General features: G+C 45.8%; 1 protein-coding gene across 2 annotated transcripts in view; it reads left to right on the top strand.

The window, feature by feature from the left end:
* Window positions 1-20,968, top strand: part of Cdh3 (cadherin 3) — a 58,122-nt gene that overhangs the window by 32,513 nt on the left and 4,641 nt on the right. The window contains exons 3-13 of one of the 2 annotated variants that reach the window (XM_029563901.1): window positions 2,555-2,640; window positions 3,459-3,584; window positions 3,750-3,905; window positions 3,987-4,131; window positions 6,132-6,307; window positions 6,971-7,099; window positions 8,330-8,515; window positions 11,480-11,721; window positions 12,075-12,220; window positions 12,963-13,187; window positions 16,604-16,810. In XM_029563901.1, coding sequence (XP_029419761.1) covers window positions 2,555-2,640; window positions 3,459-3,584; window positions 3,750-3,905; window positions 3,987-4,131; window positions 6,132-6,307; window positions 6,971-7,099; window positions 8,330-8,515; window positions 11,480-11,721; window positions 12,075-12,220; window positions 12,963-13,187; window positions 16,604-16,810 — 1,824 coding nt within the window. Of the gene's footprint in view, window positions 1-2,551; window positions 2,641-3,458; window positions 3,585-3,749; window positions 3,906-3,986; window positions 4,132-6,131; window positions 6,308-6,970; window positions 7,100-8,329; window positions 8,516-11,479; window positions 11,722-12,074; window positions 12,221-12,962; window positions 13,188-16,603; window positions 16,811-20,968 lie in introns of both variants that reach the window. The other variant, XM_008833939.3, reaches the window with a different exon arrangement.

Here is a 20,968-nt window from a genome sequence, read left to right as displayed (position 1 = left end):
ATAATGCAAGAGATCAGATCTAAGAAGTGTGTATTATTGAGAATATGAATCTGTTACTACAGTAAGCCCAACGTATACATACTAGTTACAAACAAAAACAGCACCACTTCTTTCTCACTGTTTAACCTACAAATAGGAAGTCTTAAAAGTATCTGGAAGAAGCAGCACTTACAAAGCAGTAGAAAATAAACAGCAGTTAGACTTGAAGGCACCCAGAGTTCCCATCTTATTAGTGTTTATCAGCAAGTTTATCTTTAGGTTTTTCTTTCTTTCTTTTTTTGGTCTTTTTGAGACAGGGTTTCCCTGTAGCCCCAGCTGTCCTAGAACACACTATGGAGACCAGGCTGGCCTTGAACTCACAGAGATCCGTCTGCCTCTGCCTCCCAAGTGCTGGAATTAAAGGCGTGCGCCACCATGCCCGGCATAAATAGAATCTTAAAAACTAAACAAAAATGCCAGGCATGGTAGCACACACCTTTAACACCAGCATTTGGGAAGCAGAGGCAGGTAGATATCTGTTAGTTTGAGATCAGCCTGTCTACACAGCAAGTTCTAGGCCAGCCATGGCTGCATGTTGGCACATGTCTAATCTCAGCACTCAGGAGACTGTGGCAGGAAGATTGGTTTGAGTTCAAGGCCAGCCTGGTCTCCATAGTGAGTTCCAGGACAGCTAGGGCTACAGGGAGACCTTGTCTCAAATAGACCGAAAAAAAAAAAAAAGTGAATAAATAACTTTTTAAAAGCTGAATAAAGCCAAGTGTGTCTTTATAAAATAAGACACTTTAGAAATAAAGCCACTTATTCTGCCACTCAGAAGCCTGAGACAGGAGGATTGTGAGTGTTAGCCCAATCTGGGCTACATAGTGAACCCCAGGCTAGCCTGGGTTATATAGCAATATTCTGTCTCAAGTAGACAAAAAGGCTGATATTCCTTTGTATGTATATACTTTTAATTATTCATCTTTGTTTTCTTTCACTGCTAGGGACTGAGCTCAGGACTTTGTACATGCTGGATAAATGCTGTGTTACTGATCTACATCCCCAGCCTTCTAGTCATCTCATTTTATTTTGGTTTGCTTTTTTTCCCTGTCTTTCTTCTCTCTCTCTCTCTCCTCCCTTCTCCCCCCCCATCCCCCCACTCTCTTTGAAGCAGGATCTCACTTTGTAGCCCTGGCTGACCTGAACTTGATAATGTAGACCAGGCTGGCCTTGAACTCAGAGATCCACCTGCCTCTGCCTCCCAAGTGCTGGGATTACAGGCATGCCCATACCTGGCTCTTCTTCCTCTTCCTTATTTATTATTTTTTGTTTGTTTATATTTTTTAGACAGGGTCTCACTATGTAGCTCTGGCTAGCCTGAAATTTGCTATGTAGACCGACCAGACTAGCCTCGAATTCACAAAGATCCTCTTGCCTCTTCTTCCTGAGTGCTGAGATTAAAGGTGTGTACCACCACACCTGGCTCTTCTCTCTTGATGGACAGTTGGCTTGTTTCTACTTCATCTGCTGTGAATGATACCACCCTGAAAATCTGTGTACAGTCATCTGTTTGATTCCTTGCCCTCAGTTATTTTAGGTGTATATCTCTATGTGAAAATGCTGGTCTATTTTTAATTTTATTTTTATTTTGGCAGGTTCTCACTCTAGCCTAAACTGACACAGAACTCACTCTGTAGCCCAGGATGGCCTCAGTCTTACGGTGATCTTCCTACCTCAGCCTCCTGAATGATAGGATTATAATCATGAGCTACCACCTGACTCTTTTTTTTTTTCAATGTTAGACTCTAGCTGTGTAGCCCAGGCTAGCCCCAAACTGATGATCCTCTTTCATCAAGAATTCTGGGATTTCAGGTGTGCACCACCACACCCAGCTGTAGTATTTGACTTTTTAAAGAAATACCAGTTTTTCCAGTGGCTGCCCCATTTCACATTCCCCCCAACCAAGCATATAGGCTTCTGTTTTGTCCACGTGCTCCATCTGGGAGTGTGGCTCCATTCTAGAGCACCTGCCTAGCACATGCAAAGCCCTGGGCTTGCCCCCCAGCAACAGGAAATAAAAGGGGTGTGGGCGCTGATACCTAGCAGGTAGGGGGAATATTAAGTGTGAAATGGCCTGGTCTTAGGCTGGTGAGTTGTAGTGCATAGCTCAGAATGTCTGGCAAGAGGTGTTCTGAAGGAATGTAGTAAACTGAAATCACCAGAAGTTGCACAGTGTCTGCGGGCAACAGCGTGCCATTCACTGTGACCAGATGCCTATTGTGTGTGTAGATAACCTCGTGGCCTCCAGAAAGTCTTCCTCCTCTAGCTGGGACTCGGCCAAACCGAGTCTCATAAGGCTACCTGTGGTTTGAATGACATTGAACATCTGTGACCTTGGTTCTCTGGCCTCCTGAACAGAAGGGTTGGACCCACACATTGACAGTGACTGAGACTTGTAGTAGCCACCTGCTGGCCAGAAGCACACCAAGTCCCTGTCTGAGGCCTCTTGGCAGTAGTCCTTTGTCCAATTAGGGGACTCCTCTCTAAGGCCCTCTTTCTCCTTTCCTCACAGTAGCATTTGCTGGCTGCCCTGGACAAGAGCTGTCCCTGCATGGAGCTGATAATGGTGACATTACTGTGATGAACGGCAGGACAGTCCAGGTAAAACACCAAGTCTGTCTTCAAGACTAAAGGGAAATGCTCTCAGAGACCTTCAGACTCTGCTGGCTAGAGTCCTTGGTTGCTATAGTAATACTGAGTCAAGTTATCCCCTTAAAGGGCGGTTTTAGCCCTCAGTGGTGCAGCTGTGAGCAGAGTGCTAATCAGAGGAGGAAGTGACTGAACCTGCCCAGTAGGGGCCCCAGAGAGTCAGGCCTTGGAGCCTGGGAGAGCAGAAGGCGACCATCACCCTGAGTGCTCAGCTCCACAGATACCTCCAACACTTCCTTCCCTTTCCAAATGGTCAAGGTCAACTCCAAGTGAAGGCCATTCCAGCACAGGATTGCCAATCCCCATGAGTCTCTATTCAGAAGGTGGACCTGAGGCACTTATTCACACTTCTTGGTGTGAACAGCCATATGTTCAAAACAGAAATGTTTAGAATAAGGCATGGTGGCACATGCCTTTTATCCCAGCACTCTGGAAACAGATCCCCTGAGTTAAATCCCCAGGACCACAAAAGGAAAGGAAAGAACTAACTCTGAAGGCTATGCTCTGCCATACACAATCCATGATACATGCCCATCCTCAAATAAATGAACTCTAAGCTAACAATGTGTATCAAACAGCTTTCCCTTTTAGCACATAATAATCATCATCATTTTTCAGAGCCATATAGTATTCCAGTACTTGGACACTTAGTTTCCTTGTGCAGAAGCCCCATCTAGATCTCTCTACTCACATTTACCTCATATAGGTGAGAGGTTACTGGGCCATTCCATCTCTTTGCATTCAAATTAAGGGGCCTTCTCTCCTTACAGGAAAGGAAGGCAGCACTAAGCTCCCCATCCAAACGCATCTTACGAAGACGGAAGAGAGAATGGGTAGTACCGCCAATATCAGTCCCTGAGAATGGCAAAGGCCCCTTCCCTCAGAGACTGAATCAGGTATGACTGTGCCCTCTGCCTGGGAGGCACTGGTGGCTGCAGCGACCTGCCATCCAAAGGCCTGAGAGCTAGGCTCACTGTTGCATTCTGGGGCCTGCAAAGGGCTCTATGCTACCCTTTGAGGCACGTGTCACTTTATTAGCTATTGTTTTACTTTGGTTCCAGCTCAAATCTAATAAGGACAGAGGCACCAAGATTTTCTACAGCATTACAGGGCCCGGAGCAGATAGCCCCCCAGAGGGTGTCTTCGCCATAGAGAAGGAGACAGGCTGGCTGCTGTTGAATAAGCCACTGGACCGGGAGAAGATTGCTAAGTATGAGGTGAGTAATGTTTAGCACCCAGTGTAGACACCCTGGTGCAGAGGGCAGCCCCAGCTGACCCCTGGACCTCTGTGCCCACAGCTTTTTGGACACGCAGTGTCTGAGAATGGTGCCTCAGTAGAGGATCCCATGAACATCTCCATCATCGTGACAGACCAGAATGACCACAAGCCCAAGTTCACCCAGGATGTCTTCAGAGGGAGTGTTTTGGAGGGGGTACTGCCTGGTAAGAGGATTTAGAGGGGACCACTCTGGGCTATCTGGGCCCCGACTTAGTTGGGAGTCAACTTCTGGAGGTCAGCCCAGACCTTCACACTCCAGGACCTCACCCCTCCTAATTTCTCTGGCTATACATCACATTCCCCAGGATCTCATCAGTCCAGATTCCCCCAGTCCACCCCGTGAGTCCTGGTCAAGCCTGGTCTTGTAACAGAGCTCTGGAATCCACCTTTGAAACTTTCCTAGAAGCTGCAGGCTCAGCTAGCCTTAGGAGCTGCTGGCATGACTGTAAAGATCAGGATTTGAACCTGGACTTTGCCTTTTTGTGGGTTGTGACTTTGGACTTATTCTTGACCTGAACCTCAATCCAAATGGGAATAGCAACCCTGAAGAATTATGAAGATTAGAAATAACACATGCTAGCCAGGCGTGGTGGCGCACGCCTTTAATCCCAGCACTCGGGAAGCAGAGGCAGGCGGATCTTTGAGGGTTCAAGGCCAGCCTGCTCTACATAGTGAGTTCCAGCCTACAGAGAAACCATCTCAAAAAGAACGAAAAAAAAAAGAAAGGAAAGAAAAGAAATAACACATGCCACCAAGCGTGTAGCTCAGGTAGAACACATGCTGAGCCTTAGGTACTAGCATGAGAGAGGAAGAGAGAGAGAATGAATTACATCATGTATGTACTATTGTATGCTGTGAAGCACCTGACCCAGAGTTTGTCAGTGAAGGCAGCCGTAAGGAAAGCAGCCAGGGCTGGGAAGTGTTAGACTGTGACTTATCGAAAGCAAAACTAGGGCTGGAGAGATGGTTCAGCAGTCAAGAGCTCATATTGTACTTGCTGAGGTCCCGAGTTTGGTTCCCAGTACCCACATCAGATGGCTCATAACTGCTTGTAACTCCATTTCCAGAAGGTCTGACGCCCTCTTCTGGCTTCTGAGGGTACCTGCATTCACATGCACATACACATACACATGTACACAGTTAAAAATCTTGGTGCTAGAGAGATGGCTCAGCAGTTATGAGTGCTTGCTGCTCTTGCAGAGAACCCAGGCTCTGCTCCTAGCACCCACATAAGTTCACAATCACCTGTAACTCCAGTTCCAAGGGATCCAATGCCCTCTTCTGGCCTCCATGGGCACAGCATACATGTGGTACACATAAACATTCAGGCAAAACACTCATACACATAAAATAAAACTTAAATAAATAAATAAATAAAAGTAGTTTTTAAGACAGAAAGTAAGAACAAGTTACCAGGGCTAGAGAAGAGGGCAGTAGAAAGTGAGGGAACAGGTCTATGTTAATAAGCTCAAGACAGGTGTGAGGGACAGGGAAGGGTTTGCCCTCTTTTTTTCTTTTGTTTTAGGTAGTGCAGATTAATCACTTCTTGATCTCTTGCCTCAGATCAAGTTAGTAGTAGAATTTCAGAGACGAGATTTGATCAGACTGCCAGTAACAGAAATTCTCACCATTCAAATGTTTGGTTGTTGTTTTTATTTGTTTTCATTTTTTTAAGATAGGATCTCCCTATGTAGCCCCAGCTAGCCTCAAACTTGTGACCCTCTTGCTTTAGCCTCCTGAGTACAGACTTGTACTGCCACTGCAAAAAACTGTCTGTTTTTTGAGACTCTGTAGTCCTGGTTGGCCTCAGCCTCCTAAATTCTGGGATTACAAGTTTGATTCATGACTCCCTGATCTGAGCACATTCTTATAAAAACGCTTCCTCCAAAGATGTGCATTCTGTTTGTCAGAAACTGCTGTCATGGTCACAGCTAGCTGTAAGAGGAATGGGACATGTACTGTTTGTTCCCTCTGTGCCTGTGTCCTACTTAGAAGCCTAGATCAAGCATCTAGGAAAGAAGGGGATGATGGGAAGTGGACTCTGGGGAGTAGTCTGCCACAGAATAGGGGCTCTGTTCTGGGCAGAACCTTGAAGGGTTCCAGAGTGCACAAGGCTGGGACCTGATGGAGAGGGAAGGATTCTTACTGGTCCCCGCTCCCGCAGGCACTTCTGTGATGCAAGTGACAGCCACAGATGAGGATGATGCCATCAACACCTACAACGGAGTGGTGGCTTATTTCATCCAAAGCCAAGAACCAAAGGAACCTCATGACCTCATGTTCACCATCCACCGGAGCACTGGCAGCATCAGTGTCATCTCCAGTGGTCTGGACCGCGAGGTGAGTGGCCCACAAAGGTTGCTCAGACTGAGGCCTAACTCAGAGCTCCTGTGCCTGCCCTAACTAAAGTCAAGGTGGAATAGTGGGGACCCAGATCAATGGAGAGGGCTGCTGCTGCATTTACTTGCTGTTGTCCCCCAGCTCCTTTGGACAAGTGACCTGCCGCCAGTCTCACTGAATCCCCCTAGGGTGATGAGGCAGCTGTAAAATTCAAGCTTTGGAGCTTTTCTCATTTCCTGCTGGAATGGCTCATCGCCTGCATTTGTCCCTTGTGTGCCACAAAGTGGAATTGGCTCCATGGACATTGGAATTACCTTCTGTTTTCTAATTAATATCTTTGCCCAGTTCTCTGCTCAAAGCTCCCATGCGTAGGAACAGCTGAGGGTCAGGGCAGTGACTGGGCTTCCTCAGGATAACCCAAGAAAACTATTGGGACCCAAGGCTCTAATCCCACTCCACACACACGCGCACACACACACACCCTCCCTCCCTCCCTGGAAGGTGGGGGGTTGGGAGGGGCAAGAATCAAGATAGCATAGTGAGAAGGAAGAAGCTCCTCCCATCTCAAGCTCCTCCCACCTCCACCCCACCACAGCTATGCTTCTTGGAGCCCAGGTGAGTGACCCTTTGAAGACTCAGAGTAAGCATTCCCTTTCTCCCCAGAAAGTGCCCGAGTACACACTGACCATCCAGGCCACAGACATGAATGGAGATGGCTCCACCACCACAGCAGTGGCCATGGTGGAGATCCTTGACGCCAATGACAATGCTCCAGCGTTCGAGCCCCAGAAGGTAATACCCCTTCCTTCCTGCTCAGAAACCAATCTATGTGCTTTGAGTACCAGTTCTACCACTTCCCTGGCTGTGTGGCCTTAGGCAAACCACCTAACCTCTTGGGCCCCAGGTCCCAAATACCTGATAATTTGTTCTGAGTTTCAGTGACATGGTCTGTGTAGTTCTTTATACTATATAGGTAATACAGGTGCTTGATATGAAAATCTTTATGGGTATGAAAACTTACGTGCCTCTAAGCTATACTGGTCCATCTTCTGCAAGTAGAACTTATATGCCATCTGTGTCAGAAAACTCAAAGCTAGAGCTGGGGAAGATGGCTCAGTGGGCAAGAACATATGCCAGCTAAAATAACACATACCCCCTTGTATTTGTACACATCTGACTGTGGAACATTATTTAGACCTCATTAAAAATTTGCCTGGGGGCTGGAGAGATGGCTCAGTAGTTAAGAGTGCTGATGCCTCTTGCAGAAGACCTGGGTTCAGTTCCCAGTACCACACAACTGCCTGTAATTCCAGTTCCAGGAGATCCAATGACTTCTAGCCTTCAAGGGCTCCTATATGCATGTGTTACACACGTATTCATGCAGGTGCACATACATACACATATATAAAAAATAAATAGATGTCTTTAATGTGTGTAATGTGTTTCATGTGCAAGTTTAAGAAACTGAGTACAGCCGGGTGTGGTGGCGCACGGCTTTAATCCCAGCACTAGGGAGGCAGAGGCAAGCCGATCTCTGTGAGTTCAAGGCCAGTCTGGTTTACATAGTAAGTTCCGGGACAGCTGGGGCTACAGAGAAATGCTGTCTCAAAAAGACAATCAGAGAAACATGGGAACCCCTGCTCTTTTAAAGACACAACCAATTAAAAACTATTGCTTTGGCCGGGCGTGGTGGTGCACGCCTTTAGTCCCACCACTCAGGAGGCAGAGGCAGGTGGAGGAAGGAAGGAAGGAAGGAAGGAAGGAAGGAAGGAAGGAAGAAAAGAAACTGAGTACAAAGCCAGGTATGGTTGCACACTCTTGTAACTCCAGTACGATTCCTAGGGCTCACTGACTCAGCAAGTCCCAGGTCCCAGGGAAAGACCTTGTCTCAAAACACAAGGTGGGCAGGGACTAGAGATGGCTCAGAGGTTAAGAGCACTGAGTGCTCTTGCAGAAGAGCTGGATTCTATTCCTGATGGCTCGTCTCTCTGCTCTGATTGCACTGTCTCCCTCGCCCCACAGTATGAGGCCTGGGTGCCTGAGAATGCAGTAGGCCACAAGGTACAGAGCCTGACAGTGACGGATCTGGATGCTCCCAACTCACCAGCCTGGCGTGCCACTTATCGAATTGTGGGAGGTGACAGCGGGGACCATTTTACTATCACCACCGACCCCGAGAGCAACCAGGGCATCCTGACAACGAGGAAGGTGAGTCTGGGCCTTAAGCAAAGGCCACAGCTGGGCAGCCGGGTCTGCAGGCCTCTAGGACAAGGGTGCACCTCCTGCCTCAAGCCGCTTACCTTGGGCTATTTATCAGGGACTGTATCAGGACAGTGGCTTCCAATCCTGTCCCCTTGTACTTGTTTTGAAGATCTGTTTGTTCAAACTATACTTTACCAGGGACACTTCATAGACGGGTGACAATTGCTGAGGTAACTGAAGTAATAGGTGTCACTCTGCTCCCCGGGTCCTGTGTCCAGAGGCTGCTGCCTCCAGAGTCAGCTGTGGAGCATCCTGCTTTGATTAGAGATGTGCTAATTTTGTACTGATTCTGTGGCATGCATCTAGGAATTGGCTAGTAGAAGTCTTTAAATTACTGGGTAGGTACATCCTTGCTTCTCAAGATCGCTTTCTGAAGGGCCAGATGTGGTGGCATGCCTTTAATCCCAGCACTGGGAGAGGCAGGCAGATCTCTGTGAGTTTGAGGCCAGCCTGGTCTACATAGCGAGTTCAAGCCAGCAGCTGGGGCTACAGGGAGACCCTGTCTCAAAAAGACTGGGGCATGGGGGGGGGACACTTTCTGAGGCTAAGAAGAGCTGAAGGTGTGCCTTCATGCTAGGCACGTGCAAGGCCTTAAGTTCAGGACCCCCTCAATACAATTATTATTTTGGCTTTTTGGGACAGGGTCTTGCTGTGGTTGTTTCTTCTTGTTGTGATAGGTTTTTTTTGGTTTTTGAGGTAGTGTTGTTTTTATAGTGGTGCTTGGGATTGAGCCTTGGGCCTTGGACATGCTAGGCAAGTATACTACCACTGAGCTACATCCCCAGCCCATCCATTTTTTTAAAAAAAAAGAAAAGGAAATTTAAAAAAAACTTGTTTTTATTCGGATTATTCAGATATAGAATATAGGTTGGGTAAAAAGTCTTTGAGAAACTAGAGAGGTAGCTCAGGGGTTTAGGGGTTTAAGAACATTTTTTGTTCTTCCAGAAGACCCAGGTTCAATTCCCAGCACCTGCATAGCAGCTCTGTCTCTCTCTTCTGGCCTTCACAGGCAGTACATACATACCAGTAAACATACCAGCAATCAAAATACTTGTGCAAATAAAAATAAATAAATCTCTTTTTTTGGGTATTTTTGAGGTAGGGTCTCCCTGTAGCCCCAACTGGCCTGGAACTCATTATGTAGACCAAGCTGGCCTTGAACTCACAGAGACCAGCCTGCCTCTGCCTCCCAAGTGCTGGAATTAAAGGCATGTGCCACCACACCCAGTTTAAATAAATCATTTTCTAAAAAAAGACTTTGAGAGCAGGACTTGATGGTTTACACCTGTAATCCCCAACACTTAGGGGGTTAGAGAGGGAGGAGGCTCACTCAAGGTCATTCTCAGCTCCATAGCCAGTTTGAGTCCAGCCTAGGCTACAGGAGATCCTGTCTCAAAAAACAAACTAAATAAATAAATAATAAATAAACAAATCTTTGAATAAGATCAATTCTTTAAGAGCCATACACGATTGGGGCGTGGTGGCACACGCCTTTAACCCCAGCACTCTGGAGGCAGAGGCAGCCAGATCTCTATGAGTTCAAAACCAGCTGGGGCTACAGGGAGACCCTGTCTCAAAAAAAAAAAAAAAAAAGGGACCAGAAAAGGGCCCTGACCTTTCTTTGATTTCTTTTAGTTTCTAGTTTACAATAGAAGATGGCCTAGGTTGAGAAGCAGTTTTTAAAAACACTCTAAGAACACATACCTATAATCCCAGTTCTCTGGAGGCAAAGACAGGAGGCTCACTGTGGCCAGCCTGGTCTATATAACATGTTTCAAACCAGCTAGGGATATTTTCTAAGACCTTATCTCTAAACAAAATAAGCCAAGTATGGTGGCTCATGCCACCAGAACTGAGGAGGCAGATGTAGGCTCATCTCTGAGTTTGAGGTTAGCCTGGTCTACATAATGAGTTCCAGGTCAACAAGGGCTACATAACAAGACCTTATCTCAAAAAAACAAAAACTCCCACAAAACAAAATAATAAATACTGCCTCATATGTTAATAAATAATAAATACTACTATTTTTAAATAAATTAATTGTAATACTCTTTTATATTGTGAAATGAAGTTCATATATAATATGACTTAGTTAACTCATCTTTTCTGGAAAAACAGGCTGGGCATGTAACTCAGCAGTTGGTCATTTTGCCCAGTATATACAAAACTGTGGGTTTGATTCCTACTGCTAAAAAGAGAAGAAGAAAAAGAAAAATAGACTGTCACAATTTAAAAGAATAAAGAAGTTTTCAGAACATAAAATATTTTGATATGTGAATTTGGGGGCACTAGAAAACCCAGTGAAGTGGTCAATATAGAGGAACAGCCTCTACATGTTGCTCTGGTAATGCATTACCACAGTTGGTATTCAGAACGGTGAGTAAACAACTCCCAAAAACATCCTGAACAAATTAAATTATAAGCTCTCTTCAAAAGCTGCATTCCAAGAAATTTCAGTACATATTAAAACCATACCAAAATCTCGGGCTGCATGTTAAACATGTTCTTGGCTCTAATTATAAACAAGTTTTCAGACCCATAAATGTATGAGTGTCGATGGGGACATTGGCAAGTCACACAAGATACAGAGTCCATTCTTTGTAATATTGATGTGACATAGCATCCTTACCCCAACCTGTACGTACTAGAGGCATGCCAGTCATGACAACTAAAATGCCCACAGCTTTTCTAAAACGCCCTTAAAGAGCATCACCACCCCATTGGGAACTAATGTTCTCACTAAGCCTTTGGGGTGGTCTGAAAGACACCAACAGATGTCCCATCAGGAAACACAAGAGGCTTTTAGGAAGGGGAGGGGACAGGGTCATTGCTGACCAGAGCTTCAGTTCTTTCACCGTGGCTCTTCTGATGCCTCCTGTGTCTGATGCTCAGATTCTTCTTCTCTCCTAGGGCTTGGATTTTGAGGCCCAAAACCAGCACATACTGTACATAGAAGCAACCAATGAGGTCCCCTTTGTGGTGAAGCTCCCAACTGCCACCGCCACCGTAGTGGTCCATGTGGAGGATGTGAATGAGGCCCCTGTGTTTGTCCCACTCTCCAAAGTCATTGAGATCCAAGAGGGTATCTCTGCTGGGGAAGTGGTCTGCGTCTATTCTGCACAGGATCCTGACAAGGAGGATCAGAAGATCAGGTACCCAGGGACTGGACACCAAGACGGCCAAATGTCCAGACACACTTGGGTGGGTTGTTCCAATTACTATACAGCTTATTTGATACTGTGACTGTATCTTAGCACCAGACCCCTCCTTCCTGCCAAACTCAAGGCTGAAGGCTCTGAGTTAGGGCTTCACAGTCAGGTGTGACTTTCACTGTACTCACATATCCCTGCTGGGTCCCACCTAATGCCACAACATAAAGTTCCTGTGTGGTCCTGCTGAGGAGCCCAGAGACCTTCTGGAGCTGGTCTGAGGAGGCAGGCTGTGAATGATGGCAGTGTACACTCTGTATATACTGCCTGTAACCCTTCTCAACTCTTTCTGCCAGCTACCACATCCTGAGAGACCCAGCCAGGTGGCTAGCAATGGACCCAGACAGTGGGCAGATCACTGCTGCCGGCATCTTGGACCGAGAGGATGAACGGTTTGTGAAAAACAACATCTATGAAGTCCTGGTCTTGGCCACAGACAATGGTGAGAGCTTTGGCCCAGCCTTTCCACAAGGGATGCCTGTAGCTCCCAGGGCACACGACACAGCATATTCCCTCCTTAGCAGAGGTCGGTGGTGTAAAGGGTGTTGGCAAACCAGTATAGAGTTAAAGGGCTGACTATTATGATTCTGATTTCTCTAAATCGCAAGAGCCAGGCAAGGGCCTGAAGACTCCCTTTGCAGATAGTTTTTAGTTCACTGAACCCTGAATTGGCCTGTCAGTTTCTCCTCATGGCTGATTGATAGGGACTGTTGGGAAGTGTCACAGTTGATTAGTGGATTTGCACCATGACCAAAGGAGATACAATGTTATGCTATCTCTGTTGACACTTAATGAGCCTTGAGGCAGGTTCCCTGAAGCTGCAACTTCCCTGGAACTGATCAGCAGACACTATAATAGCCTTGAGGTGGCCAGTGGGTTTTATTCTGTGATAGATTATACTGGTTATCTGGATGCAGTGGCTGCAGCTGTGCTGTGATTTGTTAGTAATGTCTGCTGTGGACACAAAATAGAACCGATGGCTCAATGGCTCGATTGCTATGTATTTGCTAATGCTGGTTTTATCCACAGTGACGTTAGTGCATGGAGGGACTTGAGAGGTCACTGGGTGGTAAACAGGAGCCACTTGGAGGCTCATTTGAGTAGGTCTTAGGGGAACTTAACATTGGTTTATTCACCAACCAAGAGCAAAGACTGAAAAGAAATTTATGTCTAATTGTGGACAGGGAGCCCTCCTACCACCGGTACGGGGACCCTCCTCCTGACACTTACCGACATCAACGACCATGGCCCGGTCCCTGAACCCCGTCAGATCACCATCTGCAACCAAAGCCCTGTGCCCCAAGTGCTGAATATCACGGACAAGGACCTGTCCCCCCATTCCTCCCCTTTTCAGGCCCAGCTCACACATGATTCGGACATCTACTGGATGGCAGAAGTCAGTGAGAAAGGTAACTGAGTGGTGGGTGCCAGTTCTGCTGGGTGGGCATTTGCCCCACCCCAGGACCTACACACATTTCCTGTTCCAGCAGCTGTGGTCATAGAATTAATGGTTTCCTCAAAAATGACCATCAATAGAGGCTGGAGAGAATGGCTCAGTGGTTAAGAACACTAGCTGTCCTAGCAGAGGACCCAGGTTCAGTTCCCATCACCTACATGGTGGCTAACAGCCATCCATAACTCCAGTTCCAGGGGATCCAATGACCTCTTCTGGCCTCCATGGGCATTGCATGATACATGTGCACTTACATACTTGCAGGCAAAACATTCCATTTTTTTTTAATGGCCATCAAATGCTATTTATTAACCTTGTATAAGCTTTTGAATTCTTCAGGAGCCCCAACGGATGTTTCTAGTCTATCAAGCCTGACTAAAAGATGTTAAAAACAAGCCCTAGAGAGGGAGTGACTTACCCAATATCACAGAGCATTGAGAGCTGACACATTCTGAGCACACACTATGATTTTAACACTCTTCACGTACCTAACACTATAGTACCTAGAGCTAACGTCAGCCCCATAGAAAAGTTCTCTCTCTCTCTCTCTCTTTGTCTGTCTCTCTTTTTACAGATGAAGAAACTAAGACTTACAGAGTTTTGTTTTTCTGCTGTGGTAGGAGTTGAACCCAGGTCCTTGTGCTTGGTAAGCAAGCACTTTACCACTGAGCCACACCCCTTACCTAGCCCCAGAAACTTAAATACCTTGTCAGAGGCATTAGGGTTACCAGCTAGAAAGTACTGGTAACTGAGTGGGCTAAAGTACACTATATAAACCAGGCTGGCCTCAAGCTCACAGAAATCTGCCCGTCTCTGCCTTCCAAAAACTAAGATTAAAGGCATGGGCCACTATACCCAGCAAGGCGCTTTTTGTCTATGTTCTTATTTGATGTTTCTACCAAACTGTTATGGATGATCTGCCTTCCAAAAACTAAGATTAAAGGCATGGGCCACTATACCCAGCAAGGTGCTTTTTGTCTATGTTCTTATTTGATGTTTCTACCAAACTGTTATGGATGCAGAGGAGGCTTGGAATGTTAAATAGCTTGTCTAAGGGTACAAAGAGTAGAGACCCAAAGCCAGCCTTTGAACCTGGAGCCCCTGGCCCTTCTTTTTCTGCCCACCTCCTGGTCCTACCACTCCAGTTGCTGCCTCAGAGCTTCGTGGTTCTCAGGAGTTTCTGGTTGTCACATAGAATGGAAAGGGATCTGACTTTAAGTGTATAGAACCTTTTAAAATTTTAATTTTTAATTACAGCAGGGTGGGAGGGGCATATGCACATGAGTGCAGTGTCCCAGAAAAGATCATCGGATCCCCTGGAGCAGGAGTTGCAGGCAGTTGTAGGCCACCTAACATGGGTGCTGGGAACCAAACGGGTCCTCTGCAAGAGCAGTCCATACTTTTAACTACTGAGTCATGTCTCCAGTCCTATGCAGAGCCTTTTAAGCACAAAAGACATAAGGTCAGGGCTAAAATGGAACAGGGCCAGCAAGGCTGGGAAAGCGTGGTAGGTAGAAATGTAGGGGCCGTTTGTAACTGTCCTAGTGTTGTGTGGAGGACACTGCACTACAGGGGAAATCCTGCATGAGTAAGTGTTCCACTGACGCTAATAGCACCCTTCCAGAGAGTTGTATCTAAACCGAAGGCCTCTCTTCAAGGAGCCATGGCATGTTTCTCATCAACAAACACAGCCTTCTGGCCCTCTGCTCCCCACTTGGGGTTTGCCACACAGTCTCCCCAGAGTGAAGCCCTTTATGCAGATCACATCCGACCTCACACATGCTCTGTGCCTCCTCTGCCACCTCTCTGGGCCTTTGAAAGCCTGTTAGCCCAATACTGCAGCATTTGTGGCATCCCTGACTTGTGAACAGTCACAGATACTATGTATGTACAGCACATGCGTACAGGAGCCTCCAGAAGTCAGGGGAGGGCTCTGGATCCCCTGGAAATGGAGTTACAGACAGTTGTAAGCTGCCATGGGGGTGCTGGAAACTGAACCCAGTCCTCTACAAGAGAAGTAAGTGCTCTTAACTGTTAAGCCATCTCTCTAACCCAAATAAAAAAAATTTTTTAAAGAAAGATACAGGGAGACCCTGTCTCAAAAAGGCAATAAATAAATAAATAAATAAATAAATAAATAAATAAGTAAATACAAAGGAAATAAAAGGAGGGTTGGGAGATGGTTCAGTGGGTAAAGCGCTTGTTGCACAAACATTAGGACCTGAGTTCCGTTCCCCAGAACCAATTTAAAATGCTGGATGTTGTGGCATGTACTTGTAATCCCATCCCTGGGCAGAAGGAGACAGAATCCCTAGGGCTCACTGGCTAGCTAGCCTACATAAACTGGTGAGTTCTAGATTCAGGGAGAGACTTTGGAGAGCAATCTAGTGAGATATCCAATATCTAAGTCAAGCATCTGCACACGTATGGCACCACACACATACAAACAGCATGCACTCACATACACCACACATACACATATGGGAGGAAAAAAAAGACAGGTCTATGACATGACTCATCCAGTAAAGGCACTGCGCTTGCCTCAAGGCCTGACAACCTGAGTTCCTCTAAGTTGTCCTCTAACTCCCACATATGTACAGTAGCACATACATGCCCACATTCACACACATATATCATACATACACATACAATAATGATAATGATCATAAAATTTTAAAGAGGAAAAGATACTTTAAAAATGAATTAATTTTTATATCCAATCATCCTTTTCCATAGTGATGAGTTTTACTTTAGCTAGGTTTTTGGAGGGTTGCGTTTTTTTTAATATTTAATTTCTTTTTTTTTTGGTCTTTTTGAGACAGTCTCCTGAAACCCCAGCTGGCCTGGAACTCACTATGTAGACCAGGCTGGCCTTGAACTCATAGAGCTCCGCCTGCCTCTGGGATTAAAGGTGTGTGCCATCACGCCTGGCTATTTTATTTATTTTTATTTTATGTGTATGAGTATATTGCCTGTGTGTATGTGAGTGCACCTGTGTCGTGAAATGCTGCAAAGGTCAGAAGAGGGCTTCAGATTCCCCTGGAACTGGAATTAAGGATGATTCGTAGCTACCATGTGGGTGCTGGGAATTGAACCTGGGTCCTCTGCAAGAGCAGTTAGTGCTCTTAACTGCTGAGCCATCTCTCCAGCCCCAGTTTTGGAGTTTTTTTGTTTGTTTTATTTTGCTTTTCTGTGCTGGGGAGTGAACCCAGAGCCTGCTGGATGCTCAGTAAATGCTCTGTCACAGTGCTACATCTCTTAAACAAAGGCTGCTTTGGGCTGTTCAGGTGCTGTCGCTGTTTGCAACACTTTATTGTCAATACTCAGTTCCCATATGGCACCCCTAGGCTAATAAATTATCTGTCTCTCCAGGAGACACTGTGGCCCTGTCCCTGAAGAAGTTCTTGAAACAAGACACTTATGACGTGCACCTTTCTCTGTCTGACCATGGCAACAAAGAACAGCTAACCATGATCAGCGCCACTGTGTGCGACTGCCATGGCCACGTGAAGACCTGTCCTGAACGCTGGAAGGGCAGTTTCATCCTCCCCATCCTGGGTGCTATCCTGGCTCTGTTGAGTGAGTACCACATGCCTCCACTGGCAACTCAGTGGTTAAGAGACCTGAAATGAAGGGGCTACCAACATTGCTCATCAGAATCTCATCTTCAGGCAACACTCTTGTTATGCTGCCCAGAGGTTGCCTCTTGCATTTGTACTAAAAAGACCTGCTTTAAAAAAAAAAATAGGCAGGGCTGGAGAGACGGCTCAGCGGTTAAGAGCACTGACTGCTTGCTCTTGCAGAGAACCCAGGTTCAATTCCCAGCTCTGCAAGAGCAGCCAGTGCTCTTAACCACTGAGCCATCTCTCTAGCCCCACAAGCACTCTTTTATTAAAGTGCAAGTTTCTATCACATGGCTTGGTACTCAACAAAGGAAATTTTGTTCAATTAAAGCAATATGTTATCAGCATTTCTAGGACTATTTACAAAGAAGTAGGAAAATCTATATACCCTTATGAAGTCCATCCCTGGTGGTTTACACTTTGTCAAGGCCCAGTTCCTTTAGAGCTTCCTGGCTCATTTCAAGTTAGTCTAAGCACCTGGATGATGTGGGAGTGGACTGTCTTATGAGTCTTGTTTTGTCCTTGACAATTTCTGAGCTGTGACTAACACTGTGTAATGGTTAGTTTTTTTTTTTTTGTTTTGTTTTTTAAACACTTTTTTTTATGTTTTTTTTTTTAATTTATTATTTTTATTTTATGTGTATGAGTGTATTGCCTGCATGTATGTGAGTGCACCCATGTCATGCGAGGAGGTCAGAAGAGGATGTTGGATCCCCTGGAACTGGAGTTACAGACAGTTGTTAGCTGCCATGTGGGTGCTGGGATTTGAACCCAGGTCTTCTCCAAGAAGAACCAGTGTTCTTAACCGCTGAGCCATCTCTCCAGCCCCGTAATGGTTAGTTTTAATTGTCAATTTAACACAATCTAGAATGACCTGGGAAGATGTCTCAAGGAGAGATTGTCTAGACTAGGTTGGCCTGTGGGCAAGCCAGTGAGGGATTATCTTGATTACCTTAATTGTGGTGGGAAGACCTGCTCACTGTGGGTGGCACCATTCCCTAGGCTCGCTCCTGCTGTCTCTCTCTCTCTCTGTCTCTCTTTCTCTCTTTCTTTCTTTCCTTTCTCTCCCTCTCTCTCTCTCTCTCTCACACACACACACATGGTCTCCCTGTGTAGCCTTGGCTGGCCTAGAATTTGCTATGTAGACCAGACTGGCCTCAAACTCACAGAGACCTACCTGCCTCTGCCTCCCAAGTGCTGGAATTAAAGATATGCACCCCTGTGCCAAGCTCTCTCTCTCTATTCTTGACTGTGGATGTGACCAGCTGCCTCGAGCTGTGCCTTGACTTCCTTGCAATGATGTACCGTAACCTGGAATTGTGAGCTAAATAACCCTTTTCTTCCCTAAATCATCAGGGTATTTTTTAATCATAGCAACAGGAAATGAAATTAAGAAACTAGAGAAAAAAAGAAAAAAAAACCACCTAACAGCCTACAACCTGCAAAGCAGCATCAATGACTTTGGGTTCTGGAACCAGGTCATAGTCAAACATGTTCATCCATTTATAATTCCCATGCTTGGTGGAGAAGGTGACCCAGTGAGCAAACTCCTTACCTGACATTTATGACCCATGGAAACAGCAGGGAATTGACTGGATAGTGCTATGGGTTCTGGGTCATGATGCAGGAGACCTTAGGGGCCAGTGCTGAACTTCCATACTTGCTCAGACCAAGAGGCTTGGCATCACTGACAATTCTTTTCTTCATATCGATTTTAACTCTTACAACCTCAATCCTACCATCTTGGTCTGAGCTACCAACCATCTTGTCACCTGTAATTCTCTTAAATGGTCTTCCTGCCTCTCCCCTGGCCCCTGCATAGTCAGCTCCATAGGAATATCATAAAACTTACATCATCTCACAGCACCCCTCTGCTCCATATCTGGTGACTTCCCATTTTACAAGAGTCTGTCCAGCAGTCTATAAGATCCAACACAAAGCTGAGTGAGCATGGTGGTGCACACCTTTGATCCCAGCACTTGGAAGGCAGAGGCAAGAGGATCTCTGTGAGTTTAAGGCCAATCTGGTCTATGGTAATGAGTTTCAGGCCAGCTTTCTCAAAAAAAAGAAAAGTTCAAAATTGGGATGGGCTGGAGAGATGGCTCAGTGGTTAAGAACACTGACTGCTCTTGCACAGGACCTGGGTTTGAGTCCCAGCACCCACACGGTTCCTAACAACTGTCTGTAACTCCAGTTCCAGGGGATCTGATGTCTTCTTTTGACCTATTCAGGTATTACATGACACAGGTGCACTTACACACATGCAGGCAACACACTCAAACACATAAAATAAAAAAACAAATAAAATAATAAAGATCCAACACAAGAAATGTACACCTATCACCCCTGACATCACTTCCTCCCTTTCCCTCTCTGACTTTGCCCAACACAGCTACTGCAGTGTTTCCACACTCTGAGCACAGTGGTGCCTTGGGGCCTCTGCATCTGCTTTTCTTCCTTCTTTCAGGTCTTTATTCAACATCTCCTTGGCAACTCCCTTTCTGTTTATCTTTGTTAAAACCACAGACATCCTGATCTGTCCCCCTTCCAGCTTTCTCTTCCTTTACAGCAACACCTTCCCTGTCTGCTAGATGCTTGGTATCAGCTTGAATTGCATTTTGTTTGTTAATTAATTTATTTATTTTTGAGATAGGGTCTCACAATGTTGCCTAGGCTGGCCTGAACTTCTGGCAATTCTCCTGTCTCTGCCCCCTTGAATGCTGAAATTAGACATGTATCACCATGCCCAGCTTTAAGAAATTTGTTTTTATTTCTTTTTTAGGCTAACATACAAAGTGATGAGTTTCATCGTGGCCTCTTCATACATGTGTCATACCTTGCATTCACTCCTCTGCCCTCTGCCTAGTTGTGTCGGTCCCTTTCTTCCTCCAGCTAACGTCTCTTCTTCTGCTTTCCCATTACATACAATCCATTGCCCTATTTCCCACCTCCCTTAAGATCTCTTTCTCCCCTCATAAACCCATTCTAGCTCATGATCTGCAAGCATATATACATATATGTATACATATATGTGCATAATTTTAAATCTGGTACCACACGTGAGAGAAAAGCATGTGGTGCTCGTCTTTCTGAGTCCGGCTTACTTACTTCACTTACGATTTTTCGGTTGTGTCCAGTTTCCTGCAAATGTCATGAAGGAAGTTTGTTTTTAACTAAACACTTCTGTTTACTTGTCTGCCAATTCTCATGTTGTGGCATGTATTAAAAGCCCTTCAGGGCTTGTTAAAACACAGGTGACTAGGTCTTGTACCCAGGTTTCTGGATCAGCAGGTCTGCAGCAGGGCAGGCCTAAGAACCAATTTTTTATTAATTATTTTTATTTTATGTGTATGAGTATATTGCTTGCATGTATGTGAGTGCACCCGTGTAGTATAATGCCTCGGAGGTCAGAAGAGGGCTTCTGATTCCCCTGGAACTGGAGTTAAGGACGGTTTGTAGCTGCCACAACAACCATCCATAACTCCAGTTCCAAGGGAATCCGAGGGCATTGCACAACACATGTGCACTCACATACATGCAGGCAATATATTCATACACATAAAATAAAAATAATAAATAAGGGGCTGGAGAGATGGCTCAGCGGTTAAGAACACTGGTTGTTCTTGCAAAAGACCCAGGTTCAAATCCCAGAACCCACATGGCAGCTAACAACTGTCCGTAACTCCAGTCCCAGGGGATCTGACAGCCTCTTCTGACCTCTGCGGGCATTGCACAACATTGGGTGCACTGACCTACATGCAGGCAGCACATGCATACACACAAAATAAAAATAAATTAAAAAATAATAATAATAAAAAGTAAGAGTCGGGTGTGGTAGTGCACGCCTTTAATCCCAGCACTCAGGAGGGAGAGGCAGGAGGGAGAGGCAGGCAGATTTCTGTGAGTTCAAGGCCAGCCTGGTCTACATAGTGAGTTCCTGGCCAGCTGGGGCTTCAGGGAGGCCCTGTCTTAAAAAGACAAAATAAAGCCGGGCATAGTAGCGCACGCCTTTGATCCCAGAGGCAGGCAGATCTCTGTGAGTTCAAGGCCAGCCTGGTTTCCAGGACAGCTGGGGCTACAGGGAGACCCTGTCTCCAATAAATAAATAAATAAA

The sequence above is a fragment of the Nannospalax galili genome, unplaced genomic scaffold (assembly GCF_000622305.1).
Source record: "Nannospalax galili isolate Female #2095 unplaced genomic scaffold, S.galili_v1.0 scaffold410, whole genome shotgun sequence".
NCBI lineage: Eukaryota > Metazoa > Chordata > Mammalia > Rodentia > Spalacidae > Nannospalax > Nannospalax galili.
The sequence above is the reverse complement of the archived record's forward strand: the minus strand, read 5'-3'. Positions and strand labels throughout refer to the sequence as shown.